General features: G+C 39.1%; 1 protein-coding gene across 1 annotated transcript in view; it reads left to right on the top strand.

The window, feature by feature from the left end:
• The first annotated feature begins 1,117 nt into the window (after positions 1 to 1,117).
• Positions 1,118 to 16,829, top strand: part of NT5DC1 (5'-nucleotidase domain containing 1) — a 251,990-nt gene continuing 236,278 nt past the window's right edge. The window contains exons 1-4 of the mRNA XM_036769032.1: positions 1,118 to 1,322; positions 7,561 to 7,652; positions 9,296 to 9,367; positions 16,282 to 16,385. Of these exons, the coding sequence (XP_036624927.1) occupies positions 1,230 to 1,322; positions 7,561 to 7,652; positions 9,296 to 9,367; positions 16,282 to 16,385 (361 nt within the window). The 5' untranslated portion in view covers positions 1,118 to 1,229. The remainder of the gene's footprint in view (positions 1,323 to 7,560; positions 7,653 to 9,295; positions 9,368 to 16,281; positions 16,386 to 16,829) is intronic.

Below are 16,829 nucleotides of genomic sequence, written 5' to 3'. Positions count from 1 at the left end.
GCTAAGGTCCTTACTACCTGCAAACTGAGAAGCCTGTGAGATGCAGTTCAGAGTCAAATAGCTAACTGTTGGACTCCGTTAATGTGTGATAGGATCCTTCTTTTTTTTCTGCGTGCTCTTCTTTACACAGGGTGCTTCCTTTCCCTGACTGTGGATTTTCACTGGCTGTCCTCCCTGCTAAGAATTCTTCCCCCTTTCACATGCACCTCCAGGAACCTCTGGCTTCTTTCAAAACTCAGCTTAAATCCCACCTTTTCGCAGGAGGCCTTTCCTGGTCTCCTCAATTACTAGTGCCTTCCCTCTGAGATTACCTTCCATTTGCACTATCTTGGATATACATTTTTTTGGTATGCTGCTTTCCCCATTAGAATAGGAGATCCTCAGGTGCAGAGATGTGTTTTTTGTCTTTCTTTGTATCTTTGCTGCTTCTTAGCACAGGCCTGTTTTGGCCTCTTATAAGGCTTTAAGCTCCTCGAAGGTGGTACTGTCCTCCAGAGCCTATTTTGGGGCACAGAGTTCAAATTCCGGTCCAGTTTCCTCAGCTGTAAAATGAGGGATGATAATGGCACCTACCTGACAGGACTGTGAGGATGGAATGAGATAATACCCAGCGGACGACAGCACGTCAATACTGTCCAAGGGCTTTCTTGGCAAAAATACTGGAGTTGTTTGCGATTCCGTCCTCCAGATTTAGCAGGTGAAGAACCGAGGCAAACAGGGTTAAGTGACTCGCCCAGGGTCACACAGCTAGCCAGTGTCTGACGCCGCATTTAAACTCGGGTCTTCCGGGCTTGAGGCACGGCACGGCACGGCACGGCATCCACGGCGCCACCTAGCCGCCCTCCCCCCTCTCTAGAGAAGCTGGATCTACTTCCAGCAGGAATGGACCGATAGGTACAGGGTTCAGGTTTCCGCAGGGAGCCCCGGGCACCTGCCCCTCCCCACTTGGTAGAGCGGGTGACTCAGCCTGCGGCCCGCAGGAGCGCAGGACTGGACAGTTTCCCAGAGGGGGCGGGACGTGGTTCCTCCGGGACCAATGGTGGAGCTCGCTGGGGCCGCGGGAAGCCAGGAGGCGGGGCTACGGCCGCAGCCCCGCCCCCTCGAGTCCTCACCCCCGGATCCGCAGCAGAGGCTGCTGCTGTGCACGCTTCTGGTCCCGGGACCTCGGCGGGACTGCGAGCCCAGTTCTTTCTGTTTCTTCCGCCGTCCTCCCCAACCCCTACCGGGCCATGAGCCAGCACTTCTCCCTGGCCGACTGCGACGTGGTCGGCTTTGACCTCGACCACACTCTGTGTCGCTACAACCTGACCGAGAGCGCCCTGGTGAGTGGCGTGCGCCGGTCCCCCCGCCGGGGTCCCGGGAGGTCACCGCGATCCGAGCCGGGCTGCGTGCGCCCGGGAGAGCCCCGGGAAGCGTGGAGAGGGATGGGCCGGGCCAGGCGGGGGCCGGGGCAGCGCTAGCCCCGCCTCCTTGCCTTGAACTTGAACTTGGGTCTTTCTCCGTGGGCGCTTTGGTTTTGCTTTGTTAGGTGCGAGCTTGATTTTCCAAAATCACAGTCACGGAAATAGAGCGTAGCACTTTTGGCCTGAGGAGTTAGTAGCCCAAGTGGCCACTTCCACGGCCCTGTGACTGTGGGCAGGTCACTTTCCCTTTCTGAATCTTCATCTTCCTTCCTTCCCTCAGCGATTGCACCGGATTATAGCTTGTTTGTACATAGTTACTTTAAGTGTAGGCGGCCAGGTGGTGCAATGGCTCGAGTACCGTATCTGTCACATCGGAGTTCAAATTAAGCCTCCGGCTCGGCGAACGTGGGCGAGTCACTTAGCCTCTATTTGCCTTAGCTTTCTCACCGGAAAATGGGGATCTTAATAGCTCCCTCCCAGGGTTGTTCTGAGGATCAAATAAGATACTAATGGTAAAGCCCTTAGCACCACTCCTGGCCTATAGTAAGTGCTGTATCAATGTTATTATTTTGTCTCCTCCATTAGACTGCGAGCTCCATGAGAGCAGGAACTGGTTGTTTTGGTTTTTTTGCACACCTTTATAATCCCCAGCACCATGCCTGACACATAGTAGGTCCTTAAATGCTAGTTGACTGACTCACTTTTTCTTCTCTATAAAATGGGGGAGGGGGGATGGTTAGCCTTAACTTGCTCACTTCACCGGGCTGAGTTGTAATAAACTGTAATGTGTTGTACCACTGCAAGGCACGATTGTTAAACAGGATCTTCCTTGAGCACCAGGTTGAATAATCTCCTGAAAGTGAATTTATTTGTGTCCTCACAGGGAAGCTATATTACTTAAGTGACACCAGGGAGAGCAGACGAGTTTTGACAAAAGGGGGACAACTTTTTCCCCCAGGAGGAATGATTGTTGTTTAAACTCTTTTCTGGCTAAACCATTTTTTACTGTTGAATCTGTGATTTTCTATGTGTAAGGAAACTCCCACCGTGGAAGCTTTCTCCATCCCGACTCCAAAACAACTAAATCATCTCTTACCTGGAACAGAAGGAATTCTTAGGCATTTTGTTCTCAATGCCAAGCTAAACATTGGGGGTCACAGAGAAAAAATTGAGTCGGTCCCTGCTGGCGGATGCAGCTTCTTTGTCCCTTGCTAAAGATAGATCTGATTAGCACAAGCCTCTCCTGAGCCAGGTCAGGTGTGAGCAGAAGTTAGGTCCTTCCCACCAGAGAACCTGAACTTCCTCTCTGTTTTCCCGGCCGTGGCTGTTGCTGCTGCTTTGCTTCCTTCCCTCTAATAAGACACTTAGCTGAATCATTTTGCAAGAGCAAAACTTAAGGATCAAAGGTTAAGCAATTTTTTTCACCACATTTTTTTTTATATTAATTAGTTGAGATGGAAGGGAAGGGGGAAAAAAATCACATCGTGTGGCCTGTAAACTATATAGTTTTATTTTCCTTTTAAGTTTGTTTGGCAATTATCTTTTCCCTGTGTAATCTATTTTACTATATCCCACTTTCTACTGTCAACTTCAAACCACCAAATAATTGGCTATTTCCAACTGGATGCCCCTGTAGGTCTTTGCACTGGCCATTCCTCTCCTCTTTTCACCCCCCACCCATACCCGGAATGCCTCACTTTCTTACATCCACTTTGAATCCCTTATTTTCTTCAAGTTCAAGCCCTACTGTCTTTATAGCGAAAGTGTCTTTCCTGATCCCATCCTCCAATCCCCATTCCCCTCCCCCAGCTCATATTGTCTCTCCCAGAGTTGTATGATGATTAAAAGATTCAAGACATAGTTTCTGGGTAATTTAATTGTTTTATTAAGGCCAGCAGGTTATTAATAGAAAGATGATCATTTGGCTGTCTCTTAGACCAAAGATCCCTAATGGCAGTGAGGTCACAGTTCATATGCCCTTCGTAGAGTAGATGTTCCTGAGGTATGGAAATCAACTCGGGATGTTTAACATAATGGGAGGTGTGGGCTCCATTAAAATGAAGGTTTTGGGGTACTCAAATCTTGGTCAAAGAGACATCAATTTCCATAACACCTATCTTGATAACAGGGAGAATCAATCTTTCCCCACACCTGTCCAAGCAAATGCAAAGATCCTTTAGCCCAAACTTAAAATTTCTGTTACTGTCTGATTAGCTCTTGGCCTAGGTAAATTTTTAAGAGAGATTTCCCACACTGATTGATTTCCGGATAAAGAAGTGGAAAAGGGGAAGCCAGAAATATTAATTTCTCACAGTTGCTTTATGTTTATTTTGCAGATATACCTCACATGCTTATTTATGTATATGTTCTCGTTCTCTTTCCCCCATTAAAATATTAACTCCTTGAGGGCAGGAACTGTTTTTTGGTTTGATCCTGCTATCTCATCTGCCTATCATAGTGCCTAACTGGTGCTTAATAAATATTTATTGATTGAATTCTAGACTGAAAATTAAGCTTATGACTAGGAAGAGATACAGGATAGTGACCGGAATCTTGAAGACAAGACATCTTCCTTAATTAAAATCTGGCCTCAAGCACTTATTAGCTGAGTGACCCTGGGTAAGTCACTTAACCCTGACTTGCCTCAGTTTCCTCACTGGTAAAGTAAGCTGGAGAAGGAAATGGCACTCCATTCTGATACCTTTGCCAAGAAAACCCCAAAGGGGGTCACAAAGAATCAGACAGGATTAAAAGGACTGAACAACAAAGGTCTAGGCCCATGGCTATTCTGGTTTATTGCAAATGGGGATCTAGAGTCCAATAACTATGAGAATTTATCATTTATTAACTCTTTGAAGAGCAAGACCATGCATTTCTTATACTTATGTATCTCCTTTGAACATCGTAGATACTCACACACGGCTGATTCACTATAGTAAATGCCAAATACATGTTTATGTAGTACTGAATTTTGCTGTGTGGTTGATACAATATGGGTCTTTTATCAGACTCTTATTTAGTAGTCATCATATGGAGAGTCAAAGAATGCATAATAACAGATTAGTTAGTGCCAAGAGCAGCTTAGTTTTGGAAAGCTGGTTGAACAAGCAGTTCGTATGAGAGAGACTATTTCGGCCTCATAGCATCTTAGCTCAAGTGCCATCTAGGCTGACACCCTCATTTTACATATGAGGGATCCCATCTGTAAAGTTAAGTGACTTATCTAAGCTCATGCAGGTAAGTAGCAGAGGCTCCAGAGTCAATGCTGTTTATACTATACCATACCTCAGTTACTTTATCTGTAAAATTATCTTAGCTTAGAGATGTCAAAGGTCCCTTCCAACTCTGACTCTATGGCTTGGAAATTTTAGTTGACTGCTCATTCAGTCTGTAAGCAGTCTGCCTCCAAAACTAATGTGATTTTGGTAGGCAATACAATGTCAGGAGCAAAGGAAGTAACGTCCCTGTTGTACTTTGCTCACTGGCCATACCATAGGATGGATTATTGTGTTCACTTCACATTTTCCAGGGAACATTGAAAAATGGGAGGTTTCTGGCAGAGGACCACCTCTACAAGGGGCATGTAAACTCCTTGAGGGCATAACCAATTTCATTTTTGTCCATGTTTTCACCCAGCACATGGCACCTAGGTGTTTAATAAAAGCCTGTTTATCGATTGGAAAGAGCTTTGGGCCTCAAGTCAGAAGACCTGAGTTCAAGTCTCACCTCTGACCCTTACTTTCTCTGTGATCTTTAGCAAGTTATTTAAACTCACTGAGCCTCAGATTCTCCATTTATAGAATGGGGAGCTTGGAGTAGATGGCCTTTGAGATCTCTCTAGTTGTTGATATGTGATCTTAATGACAAAGAAGAGCCTGGAAAAATATAATTAGGATCATTTGAATGAACTTCTAGGGATGGTTCTATTGGAATAGAGAAGACTTTGGAGAGACATAATAGTGGTCTTGAAGTATCTGAAGGTTTGTCACCTAGAAGAGGGATTAGAGTTATTTTTGTGTAGCTCCAGGGATGGAGCTAGGACCAATGGATGGAGGGTTAGAGGGAAGCAGCGTTAGGCTTAATAATGGCTCGTTGCCTGACTATAATTAAGTGCTTACTGTGTGCCAGGAACTGTGCTGAGGATATAAAGAAAGACAAAAACAGGCCTTCCCCTTCAAGAGCTATCATTCTAGCGGGGGAGAAAACATGTAAATAACTATAAGCATTCTTTCTATATGTGTACGTGTATACATAAAGTATATGCAATATAAAGAAGTGTATGTTTTTTAAAAATTAATTGTACAAAATAGAATGCACTATGTCGAGTTCCACATGACTGAAAGTGTTTAGGTAGGAGCTGATCTCTAATGTTCCTTGCAAGGCTAGGATTCCACAGTAAGTAATAATAGCTTATGTTTATATAGTAACTGACCCCCTAGGTAGGCAATGCAAATAATAGTATCTGTCCAACAGATGGAGAAATAGGCTGAGAAGTTGTGACTTGCCCAACATGCAAATGTTGGGACTAGAATCTCAATTGAGTCCCATTGTCTTTTTTAAAATTTTATTTTTTTATTCTGATGTGAGAGACAGTATGGCGTATGGATAAAGAAAACTAGCCCTGAAGCAAGGAAGACATGGATTCAAGTCCTGTATTTGATATATACTGACTCTCTAACCCTGGACAAGTTGGTCAGCTCTCCAGGCATCTCTCTACAACTGTAATTTGCAGAGAAATTGTGGACTTGCTTTGATAGAAAAAGTTCCTATGCCAATAAAATCATGGGCCCAGTCCCTATTTATATTATTCTGTACTATAAAAAAAGATTAGAAGAAAAGCAGATCATATACCTTTCACAGATATGGATAGATGATGTATTCTTAACCAAGCAGAGGGTAGAAGCAATTACGAAGATAAAATAAACTATGTGGATTATATAAAACTCAAATGCTTCTGTACACTTAATGCACTCTAAGTGATTGAATGGGAAAAAAACTCTTTGTATCAAATTTCTCTGATAAGTAAGAGTTTTTTTGTTTCCAAGATTTATAAACAAATAATATCTGTAAATATGTAATATATCTACATTTCATATATAAATACTAGTATGTAAAACCAAAAGCCACTCACCAATAGATAAATGGTCAAAGGATATGAACAGAATATTCATAAAAGGATTGCAAACTACTAACAACCACATGAAAGTATGCTTCATATAACTAGTAATAAGAAAAATTAATATCAAAACAGCTGAGATTTCACATCACAACCTCCAGTTTACAAAGATGACTAAAAAAATGGGAATAGCATGTGTTCGAGGAGATGTGGGAAAATTGACAGACTGGTGCATTGTTGGTGGAGCTGTAAATCAACACAACCATTTTAGAAAGATGAACATTTCCTTATACAAAGCAGATCAGAAAAAAAGATTACACTTCTAGTTGAGAATCTATGCCATCTACAGCTTTCTTCTTCCTCCAAGTATATAACAAATTCAGAATATATATTTTTTTTTCTAAAATTGTCCTGTTTGCTTATGTTTTCTATTGACTTTGTAGGTGGTTATAGTCCATGAGTGCCTCTGATGGTTATGCTTCTATGTGAAGCCAAGAGACACTTGTGGCTCTCCAGAATATATGAGACACTAACAGATATATCTTCAGGCAAAACATAATAAAAGACGTTTCCTCTGAGACCTGGAAGCATTTTACTTATCAAGGTTTAGCACAATGTGGTTTATAACTTATAACAGGGTACATGACATAATGCATAGAGGGGCAGACTGTTGACCAGAAGATGTGTATTTGAGTCCTTCCTGTGATACTTAACTAGCGATATGATCATTTAATCTCAGTGCTGTATACTGCTTGCTTATCAGTATCAATGCTGAGAATTTTCACATTGAAAGTTCCTTACACTGATGAAATTACAAGTCTAGATTTAAACAAAGCAAAAATTTGAATTCTTTATCATGGCTCTTTGATACAAGACGTTAAGTTCTTAAATTTATTCTCACAGGAGAATTAAACTTCATACTTTCAAATCAGAAATTAAGTTTTATTTTCAGCAAGTAATTCCATGCATCAATTCAGACTTGAGTATTTAAAGATGAACAATTTTACATTTATTATGCTGTATTTTTCTTCCTCATTTTAGCTTATCTATAATAGCTTTGCTCAGTACTTGGTAACAGAGAAGGGATATGATAAAGAATTGCTAACTGTACCTACAGAGAGCTGGGATTTTTGGTGAGTTTTTTTTTTTAATACTCTTAATGAACCCTTTTGTATTCTATATGAACATTCCTCTCCTTTGCTTGCGTAATTTTGTACAGTGGCAGAAAGTGTGACATGTAAATTTGTTCCAACTAATCTTTAAACCAGTCTATAATTTCATCTACAGACATTTCTTAGTTACATGTCCAATAGAAATTTTTGTTGTTAGAAATAGAAATGCTTAGAATACTTGTGCAATTAGCTTTTTTTTTTATTTGAGGTATTTACACGTAACCTCTTAGTTGACCTCAATTAAGAGGTTGTAAAGAACTTTTTTTAATTAAATTTTTCTTTTCAGTTGCAAATTCTCTCTCCCTTCACCCCACCCCTCACACACTCATTGAGAAAGCAAGAAGTATGATACTCATACATATGTAGTCATGCAAAATACTTCCAAATAAAGAATTATTTTTGACATTTAAATGTTTAGAAATATGGGTTTGCTTCTAAGTTAACCTCACCATAAGGATCAAAAGAGAGGAGCAGAGATCACATGATTTCATTCAAGTACTTCAATTAGTACATTCAGTTGACACATATTTCATGATGAATGTTCATTTGTTTAAACTTTAAAACCTCCTTGATAGCCTGATTTGGAATTAACATGTTTGGCTTCAGTTTTTTAAAACACTAAAAACTATTATGCTGCTTTAAATCGTCCGGCTTAACATTAATGGCAGAAAACATTCCCATAACCCTCCAAAAAACCGAATAAGCTCAGCTGTGATACTGGAACAGTGTTTTTCAGTTATATTAAATTCAGCAAATGTTTAGTGAGTCTAATCTCACTTGTAAATGGAAGAAACAGACATTTTACTGCAGGAAATTACTGATTACAGGAATTAAATTCTGAACTAAAATAAATAATATACTTCCAAAGCACTGTCATTTTACTAAACTCTCATGACAGTTTGTGGCTATTATTCCTACCTCCCTTTTATGCTAGAGAATAATGAAACTTTCCTCTCCATTCTCCTGTGTCTCATAGCTCTTCTAAAATACCAAATAAACATCCTGTTTGGTCTGTTCTTAATAGATAGTAATAACGAATCTGGCTCAGAGGTGGAGGTTTAATAGCCTGACCTAAAATAAAACTAAATAAATTTCGAAGAGCATAGAAAGTACCTTAACAATTGGACAGTAATTTAAGTTCAAAGGAGAATTTTAAAATCAAGAAGTAATAACATCATTTTCCCCTAAGTCTCATGTTTTTTAATGTAAAAAGTTAAAAAAAAATAACTAGGCTATGATGGCATTCGTCCATCCAAATAACATTGGGACAAGTCATATCCTCTCTGGACTATAGGATTGTCTTCTACAAAATGATGGGTTTGTACTTGATGCATTTGGAATAAAGTCCTGTCTAATTCATACATTTAGTGGTTCCACCTTTTAGCAGTTTAGTTGACCTCCTGTGGCTTATTTATCCCTTTTGAGGTCCTGCAGCTTGTTTGTTGTCACTTTTTTCTGTGTTGTACTTATAGTTAACATTCTTTCTTTGAAAACGTCTTCCTCTAAAAGTTCTAACTTTTTAATGACCCAATATTTTATTCACTCTTCAGATACATAAGCAAAGTAAAATACCCATTTTAGTAACCAGTGTTTCCATATTTTAGTTGTAAGGGCTTGGCATTGGATCTGGAAGAAGGAAACTTTATTAAACTTGCAGCTGATGGAACTGTTCTGAGGTAAGTTAAAAAAAAACAGTTGTTTGGTCAAAATAACTTAATCTCTCAACTATCTTGATTTTAACAAAACTTATTAAATGTAATAGTGTTTCAGTCACTCAACCTTCAAGCCTTTATTGAATACTTAAAAACATCGACCTATCTGCTATAGTCACAACCATTTAAAAGTTTTATTTTAAAAATTTATATTTGACAAAGTTCTGAACACCAATAAACATGAACATTTCTATATGCAAAGAAAAACATAGAAAGTTATTGTTTGTGCAGCTGAATCTTATTTCATGCAACTTGGGTTTTTGTTTTGTGAATTTAATACATAAACAGTTCAACATGTTAGTTCTAAAAGCTGCCCTGCTTGTCTGTTACCTTCTAAACCTCCTTCATCTTTCTTTTGTGCATTTTAATGCTTTATTCTTTCTTTTTCTTTCCTTTGTGCCTTCCTTTCCTTTCTCGTTTTGTTCTTTTCCTTGTCTGCCACCCCACCAACAAAAACATGCAAAAAAAACCCCACCTCTATTTTAAGTAATTAACATAGGTATACAAAACAAATCCACTTCGACCATGGCCAAAAACACAGATCTTATTTTGTACCTCTTGTTTATCATACCTCTGTCAGGAGGTTGTTCTCCTGGTTCTGCTCACTTCACTGCATTTGTTCATATAAGATTTCCCAGGTTTTTCTACATCTGTTTCCATTACATTCATAAGTTGTGCTGCTGCTTATGGCAAGTAAAATGCAACACAGACAAAATGAGGCATGTTTTTTCTGTGGCAAGATAACCATTTATTAACAAAAATACATATAGCTGTAGTAAAGTGGGGCTCACCGTCCTCAGTTGGGTCAGCTACTTATTTGGCTGGGGCTGGAGGTGGTGGTAGTTGGGAAGCTTAATCATTAGCTGCAGCTGGGGAAAGTGGGTTGGCCTTCAAGTGTAACTAATCAAGCCCCTCTCTGATAATTAAGGAACCAACTGCTTCTAGTAATCTTTTTGGTTAGAAAAGCCATCCCCTTGGGGAGACCAAACCACTCCTACTTTCAGCATGGAAAGACTAGGGCTGGAGAGGGGGCAGGCAGAGGGGAGAAGGTTCAGCTTGAACCTGTTTCTGTTTACTAGTAAACAAAACAGGGGTCCCAGGTTAAACTGGTTTTTGAGTAACTGCCCCAGGGTCTAGGAGTGATCTTACTACTCAACCAGGCTTTTAGTTCAAGCTGTGAGAGACTACATTTTTTTTGATGCTGAACTGAGAAATGGGGTTTGACAAAATGGGGAATAGTAATTTGCAGAGTAGAATTGATTATTAAATTATACAGCATAATTTTAATTTTCCTCATCCCTAGTTGATGAGCACCCCTTAGTTTGCAGTCCTTTGCTACAACAAAAAGTGCAACTATGAATATTTTTTTCATAAAGGTTTTTTTCCCAGTACCCTGTTGAGTGAGATTTAGAGAGAGAGAGAGAGATGGAGGGGGAGAGAGACAGAGACAGAGACAGAGACAGAGAGATCTGATGCCTGATTTGGTAGGGCAAGACCTTGAACTCCACTTGCTACAATGGGTTTCTGCAGTGTTATGAGACTCCCTACTCCCATTCAGGGAAACCTGTGGTCACAGGAGCTGGCCAGAGGAATTAAATGAGGCATTTAGGAAAGCAACCCATGTGGAGTTCAAAATAAAGGTGAGATTTACATCACGTGAGATTTAATGATCCAAGGTGAGGTCCCATGTTGCCACTTATACCCTGGATGCAGAATGGAACCTGTGTTTCTAGAGAGATCCCTGAATGTAATGGACCTTGTAGGTAAGGGTCTGATATGCCAGGGACCCTAAAACCTTCTGTTAAATCCATTAATTCTTGGTTAATGTGCTTCTTTTTCTTATGGTCAAGTGTTTTAGTGCTCATGACTGTGATGGTGACCTGAGAATGGGGATAGAACTAGTGGTAGGGGACATTAGCAGCTCCCTTCACATAAGCTGTTACTGTATGAACCCAACTGGGTAGATTCTCAGTCTGGGGAGCAACCGAGATTTTTACTGGTCTTCTGTAGCTCTAGAATTTGTTTAGAGTCATTTTTTACAGTATTTGGAGGGATTTGGGGGTGAGCTCAAACAAGTCCCTGCTTTTACTCCGCCATCTTGGCTCTGCCCCCTGGTCGAGAGCCCCATCTCATTGTGAAGGCCTGCCTAAGACTCTTAGCCCAACAAGAAAAGAAATAGCCACTGCCCAGAAAAGAACGCTTATCGAAAAGCAGCAAAAGCTTCAAAAGGAGGGACGTAAATTTAAGACTACAGGACTATGGGTTGGCCCAAACGGATTTATAGTACTCCCTAAATAGATGTCCCTCCCTATGATGGAACACCTTTATTCATTCAGCCATTGGGCACCCAACAAGCCTGTGGTGGCTGTGAAGAGGGAATCCTCCTCACAGTTCCAACGCAGAAAAGAGTGCTTGTGGTCACTCACAGACCAGAGCACAGGCCAGGAGAAGAGTAAATACCTGTCCTTTAATCTTACCACCTTAGAAGAACTGAAAATTTACAGGTTCCTAGAAGTATCTCTGACAACAGCTGAACAAAACCCCTGAAGCTTGGGACAGAGCACTCTCTACTCTGGAAGCAGAGGTCCAAAAAGCCAATGAGGAGAAGAATGCCTTAAAAAGCAGAATTGGCCAAATGGAAAAGGAGGTCCAAAAGATCACTGAAGAAAATAATTCCTTAAAAATTAGAATGGAGCAAATGGAAGTTAATGACTTTATGAGAAATCAAGAAATTATGCAACAGAACCAAAAGAATGAAAAAATAGAAGACAATGTGAAATATCTCATTAGAAAAACCACTGACCTAGAAAATAGATCCAGGAGAGATAATTTAGAAATTTTTGGACTATCTGAAAGCCATGATCAAAGAAAGAGCCTAGACATCATCTTTCAAGAAATTATTAAGGAAAACTGCCCTGATATTCTAGAACCAGAGGGTAAAATAGAAAGTGAAAGAATCTACCTATCACCTCTTGAAAAAGATCCCAAAAGGAAAACTCCTAGGAATATTGTAGTCAAATTCCAGAGTTCCCAGATCAGGGAGAAAATATTTCAAACAGCCAAAAAGAAACAATTCAAGTACTGTGGAAACACAATCAGGATAACTCAAGATTTAGCAGCTTCTACATTAAGGGATTGAAGGGCTTGGAATATGATATTCCAGAGGTCACTGGAGCTAGAAGTAAAACCAAGAATCACCTACCCAGCAAAACTGAGTATAATACTTCAGGGGAAAAGGTGGACATACAGTGAAATAGAGGACTTTCATGCATTCTTGATGAAAAGATCAGAGCTGAACAGAAAATCTGACTTTCAAATACAAGATTCAAGAGAAGCATGAAAAGTTAAACAGGAAAGAGAAATCATAAGGGACTTATTAAAGTTGAACTGTTTACATTCCTACATGGAAAGATGATATTTGTAACTCATGAGACATATCGATAGATAAATAGATAGATAGAGGGTACAGGGTAAGTTGAATATGAAGGGATGATATCTAAAAAATAAAATTAAGGGGTGAGAGAGGAATATATTGGGAAAAGGAAAAAGGGGGAGATAGAATAGGGTAAATTATCTCACATAAAAGAGGCAAGAAAAAGCTGTTACAATGGAGGGAGAGAGGGGGAAGGTGAAAGGGAATGAGGCAACCTTACTCTCACTGGATTTGGCTTACACACTCAATTGGTTATCTTACCCTACAGGAAAGTAGGGGGTAAGGGGAGCTTCATAACTGGCAAAAAAAGTAGCAAACATTACATTAAAGTTTGAGGCCTACTATAAAAATCTATCTTATCTAATAGTATCCCTATATGATTTATGTAAAATATCAAACTGAGTAATACTGATTGGAATAGAGTAGGGGTCCAAATGAATTATTTCTCACATAAATAACTAATGACTGTAGGCAGAATGTAGTAAATCCAGAGGAAAGGCACACATAAAATAATGAGAAATATAAGGAGAGAAAAATTACTCCTATTCAGAAGGATCAGTGAAGGCTCAATGAAATGGTTGGTACCCGAGTTGGGCTTTGATGGAAAGGAATATTTTAGCAGGCAGAAATGAAAACAGCTCGTTTGGGGTGTGTGGTACAGAGTTTGCAAAGGAATTCTAAAGCAGTGGATCCTCTCCTTCAGAGTAGCAGATTCAGAACTCAAGAAATTTGGAGAAGGATGAAGGAATATAACAATCAAGACAATGGTGAAAGAACACTTGAGAACTCTATGAGCTAAGTATTTGATTTGGAAGACAAAATGAGGAAATAATCTCAGAATTACTGAGTTCCTCCTCCCCTCCCCGCCACCCAATAAACAAACAAATAAAAAAAAAAGCCCTGTATGCTTTAGGAAATAAAATAAGAAAATTGCTGAGAACTATTGGAGTTAATGGACAAAGAACCATGTAGTAAAACTTACAGGAGGCCTCTTAATTCGGAAAACAGCACTTGGATTCATTAGATGCTCAGGAACATTCAAGTTCATATAATAGCATGGTGGTTATTCATTGTTTTTCAGGTGTGTCCAACACTTTTTGATCCTATTTGGGGTTTTCTTGGCAAAGATAACTGCTGGGATGATTTGCCATTTCCTTCTCCAGCTCATCTTACAGATAAGGAAATTGAGGCAAACAGGGTTAAGTGACTTAAGTGTCTGAGTCCAGATTTGAACTCAGGAAGATGAGTCTTCCTGATGTTGTAGGCCTGGCAGTCTGTCCACTGTACCACCTAACTGCCATCATGGAATGGTTGGTACCTGAATTTGGCCTCCACAGGCCTAGGGTGGGCAATCTGATAAATCATTGTTTTCATGAAGTGGTCTGTTATCTTTTTAGAAGTCTCACTTTTATCTTGAGGACCAATTGGAGAACATTTATGATAAATATCTAATGTATCCAAAAAAGGGACCCTGGGAGAAAGAAGGAAGTAGGGAAGGGGCAGCAATGAATATTTATCATAATTAAGCACCATAGACAAAAGTCATTCAGACTTAAGAGAAGGCTCAGTGAGGAATAGGGATCCTGGCCCATATTCGTGTTTGGGCTGGGCAAAGGGGGAGGCAGTTTCTGACATTTGAAAGTCTCCCTTTAACTGAAGGTCTTAGAACATTTATTAGCAAAGCTCTGGAGAGAAAACAGGAAATATTCTATAGGAGATAGGAGTAAAATGGGAAGATAAAAAACAAGAGGTGGAGTGGATCCAGAACCATTCTTTTCTGGCCTGAGAAAGGGAAGAATAAAAATAACAGCCACAATCTAACAAAGTTGCATCAAGGAATCTGAATTTAGGCTGGATAGTTGGTGGGAAAGGGGTGATGTCTGTGGGAGAGTATTGAAACCAAGATTTTGCTAGCAAAATATATTGTAGAGACTTAGTTCATTTAAAAAAGAAATATAATTTAATAGATATTGAAGATTATAATTATATATTATATTACACATAATATATTGTATAACATGGGTATAAGTGTGATTTAACATTAGGAAATATAGCTTAGTAATAAGAAAAAGGTGTGTTTATGTAAATAGAATAAGAATTTTTTTTTTAACAAAATACAGTTTTTGTTTCTTAAAAATGCTAAAAGCATAGGACTGGAAGGGCTTTTCCTTATTAAGATCAAGTACACTTATCTAAAACCAAAGACTAACATTTTGTAGAAGAATAGTTCTCTCAATAAGTTTGAGGTGAAGCAAAAATAGAAGTCTTCACTATTCTTTGCCATAGTACTAGAAATGTTAGATATACTAGTAAGGCAAGAAAAAAATTAATGAAATAATCATTTGTAAGGATGAGACAAAATTATCCCTATTATAATTGCCTAGCTCGTAGTAGACGCTTAATAAATGCTTGTTCACCTGACTGCACATGTTGTATGATAGTTTACTTAGGAAGTTATAGTGGTTCAAAAAAAATCTATTTGAGACAGCTAATAGATTCAGCAAAGTGACAGGATGTAAAATATGCCACAAATCACTAGTACTTTGCATATTAATTATTAACAAAAGCCAGAAATAAGAGTTGAGAAATTACACTTAAAATAATTCAAGATGCATACAGTATCAAGGAATTAACTGTCAGTAGGGTGAGAATTTATGATAATTTTGATTTCATAAAATGAAAACTCCATTGCAAAAACAAAATCAGTGCAGGTAGGATAATAAGGAATGATGTTCGACTGGGAAAAAGATATTTGCAGAGACATCTAGATAAGAAGACTGGCATCCTAAATCTATAAGTAATAGATAGAAGTTTATATGATTAGGAGCTGTAAATAAGTGGTTAAAAAATATGAACAATTTCAAAAGAAATAAACACTATCATCAACCATATGAAAACTGTTCCAAATTACTAATACGAAAATCAAAACAATTCTCATGCATTACCTTAAGTTTATAAAATTGACAGAAAAAAATGGAAAAGGTGAGAAAAGTCAATGGTATTGGGGCTGAGGAGAGACAGATACACTAATTCACTGCTGGTAGAACTTCAAATTAGTCTGCATGTTCTGGGAAATAATTGGGAGTTTTGCAATAAAGATTGCTAAATTGTTTATACTCTTCATCTGTGCTTTTTATTTTCTTATCACAGTCTGATTTGTGTTGTACTTATTCATATTTGTGTCTTATCATCCTCCCAAATTGTATATTCTTAAGGGCAAGAATCACATCTTATTTATTTTTGCATCATTCTCAGTATGGGTCATAGTGTTTTGCATATAGTATAGTTTTGCATATAGTAATTAATAAATGTCTGTTGAACTGAACTAAAAAGACATGCAAGGAACGCTTTTGGTGCCAGCAGCAAGGAATAACTGGAGGGACAAAGGGCTAGGGGTGAAGTCCACTTGAGCTACTACAGAATTTTGCTTATCTCCCAAAAATAGGGCAAGCCATGGTACCAAGATGATGACTTCTGAAGAGCTCATGGGAATATTTGGAAACAAGAAATGGAAATACTTTACCGACGCTTCAATGGCTTCTCGCACAGGTATAACATGTATAGCTCAAAGACCCAGTGGTGCAGGGAAGGCTAACTTTCTTTGGGCTTTGGTCTCCATGCATAACAATTATAGGCCCTAGGTAATACAGAAAGCAAGCATTGGTCTCTTCTCTTTCTTGCTTAATGAGAAGGGGGTGCCTACTGTGGTATAATGTCAAGAGTACGTGGCATGGTCTCAGAGGACCTGGGTTGGAATCCTATGTCTGCTTTGTACTAATTGTATGATCTAATGCAACTCATTTAATTTCTTTGGGGTTTACTTTCCTCTATAAAATGATAGAGGTGGTATCTAAGGCCCTTTCTAAAGTTTTAGATTGAATAATGTGTGCAGTAGTGGTATATATAGTGTTCTAGGAAGTTAGAGGAACTCTGTGCTGCTAGTCCTCATTTTAATTTTTAAGGCTTTCCTAATTTTGCTTTTTTTCCTGGGAT

Source organism: Trichosurus vulpecula, chromosome 7 (genome assembly GCF_011100635.1).
Source record: "Trichosurus vulpecula isolate mTriVul1 chromosome 7, mTriVul1.pri, whole genome shotgun sequence".
Classification (NCBI taxonomy): domain Eukaryota; kingdom Metazoa; phylum Chordata; class Mammalia; order Diprotodontia; family Phalangeridae; genus Trichosurus; species Trichosurus vulpecula.
The sequence above is the reverse complement of the archived record's forward strand: the minus strand, read 5'-3'. Positions and strand labels throughout refer to the sequence as shown.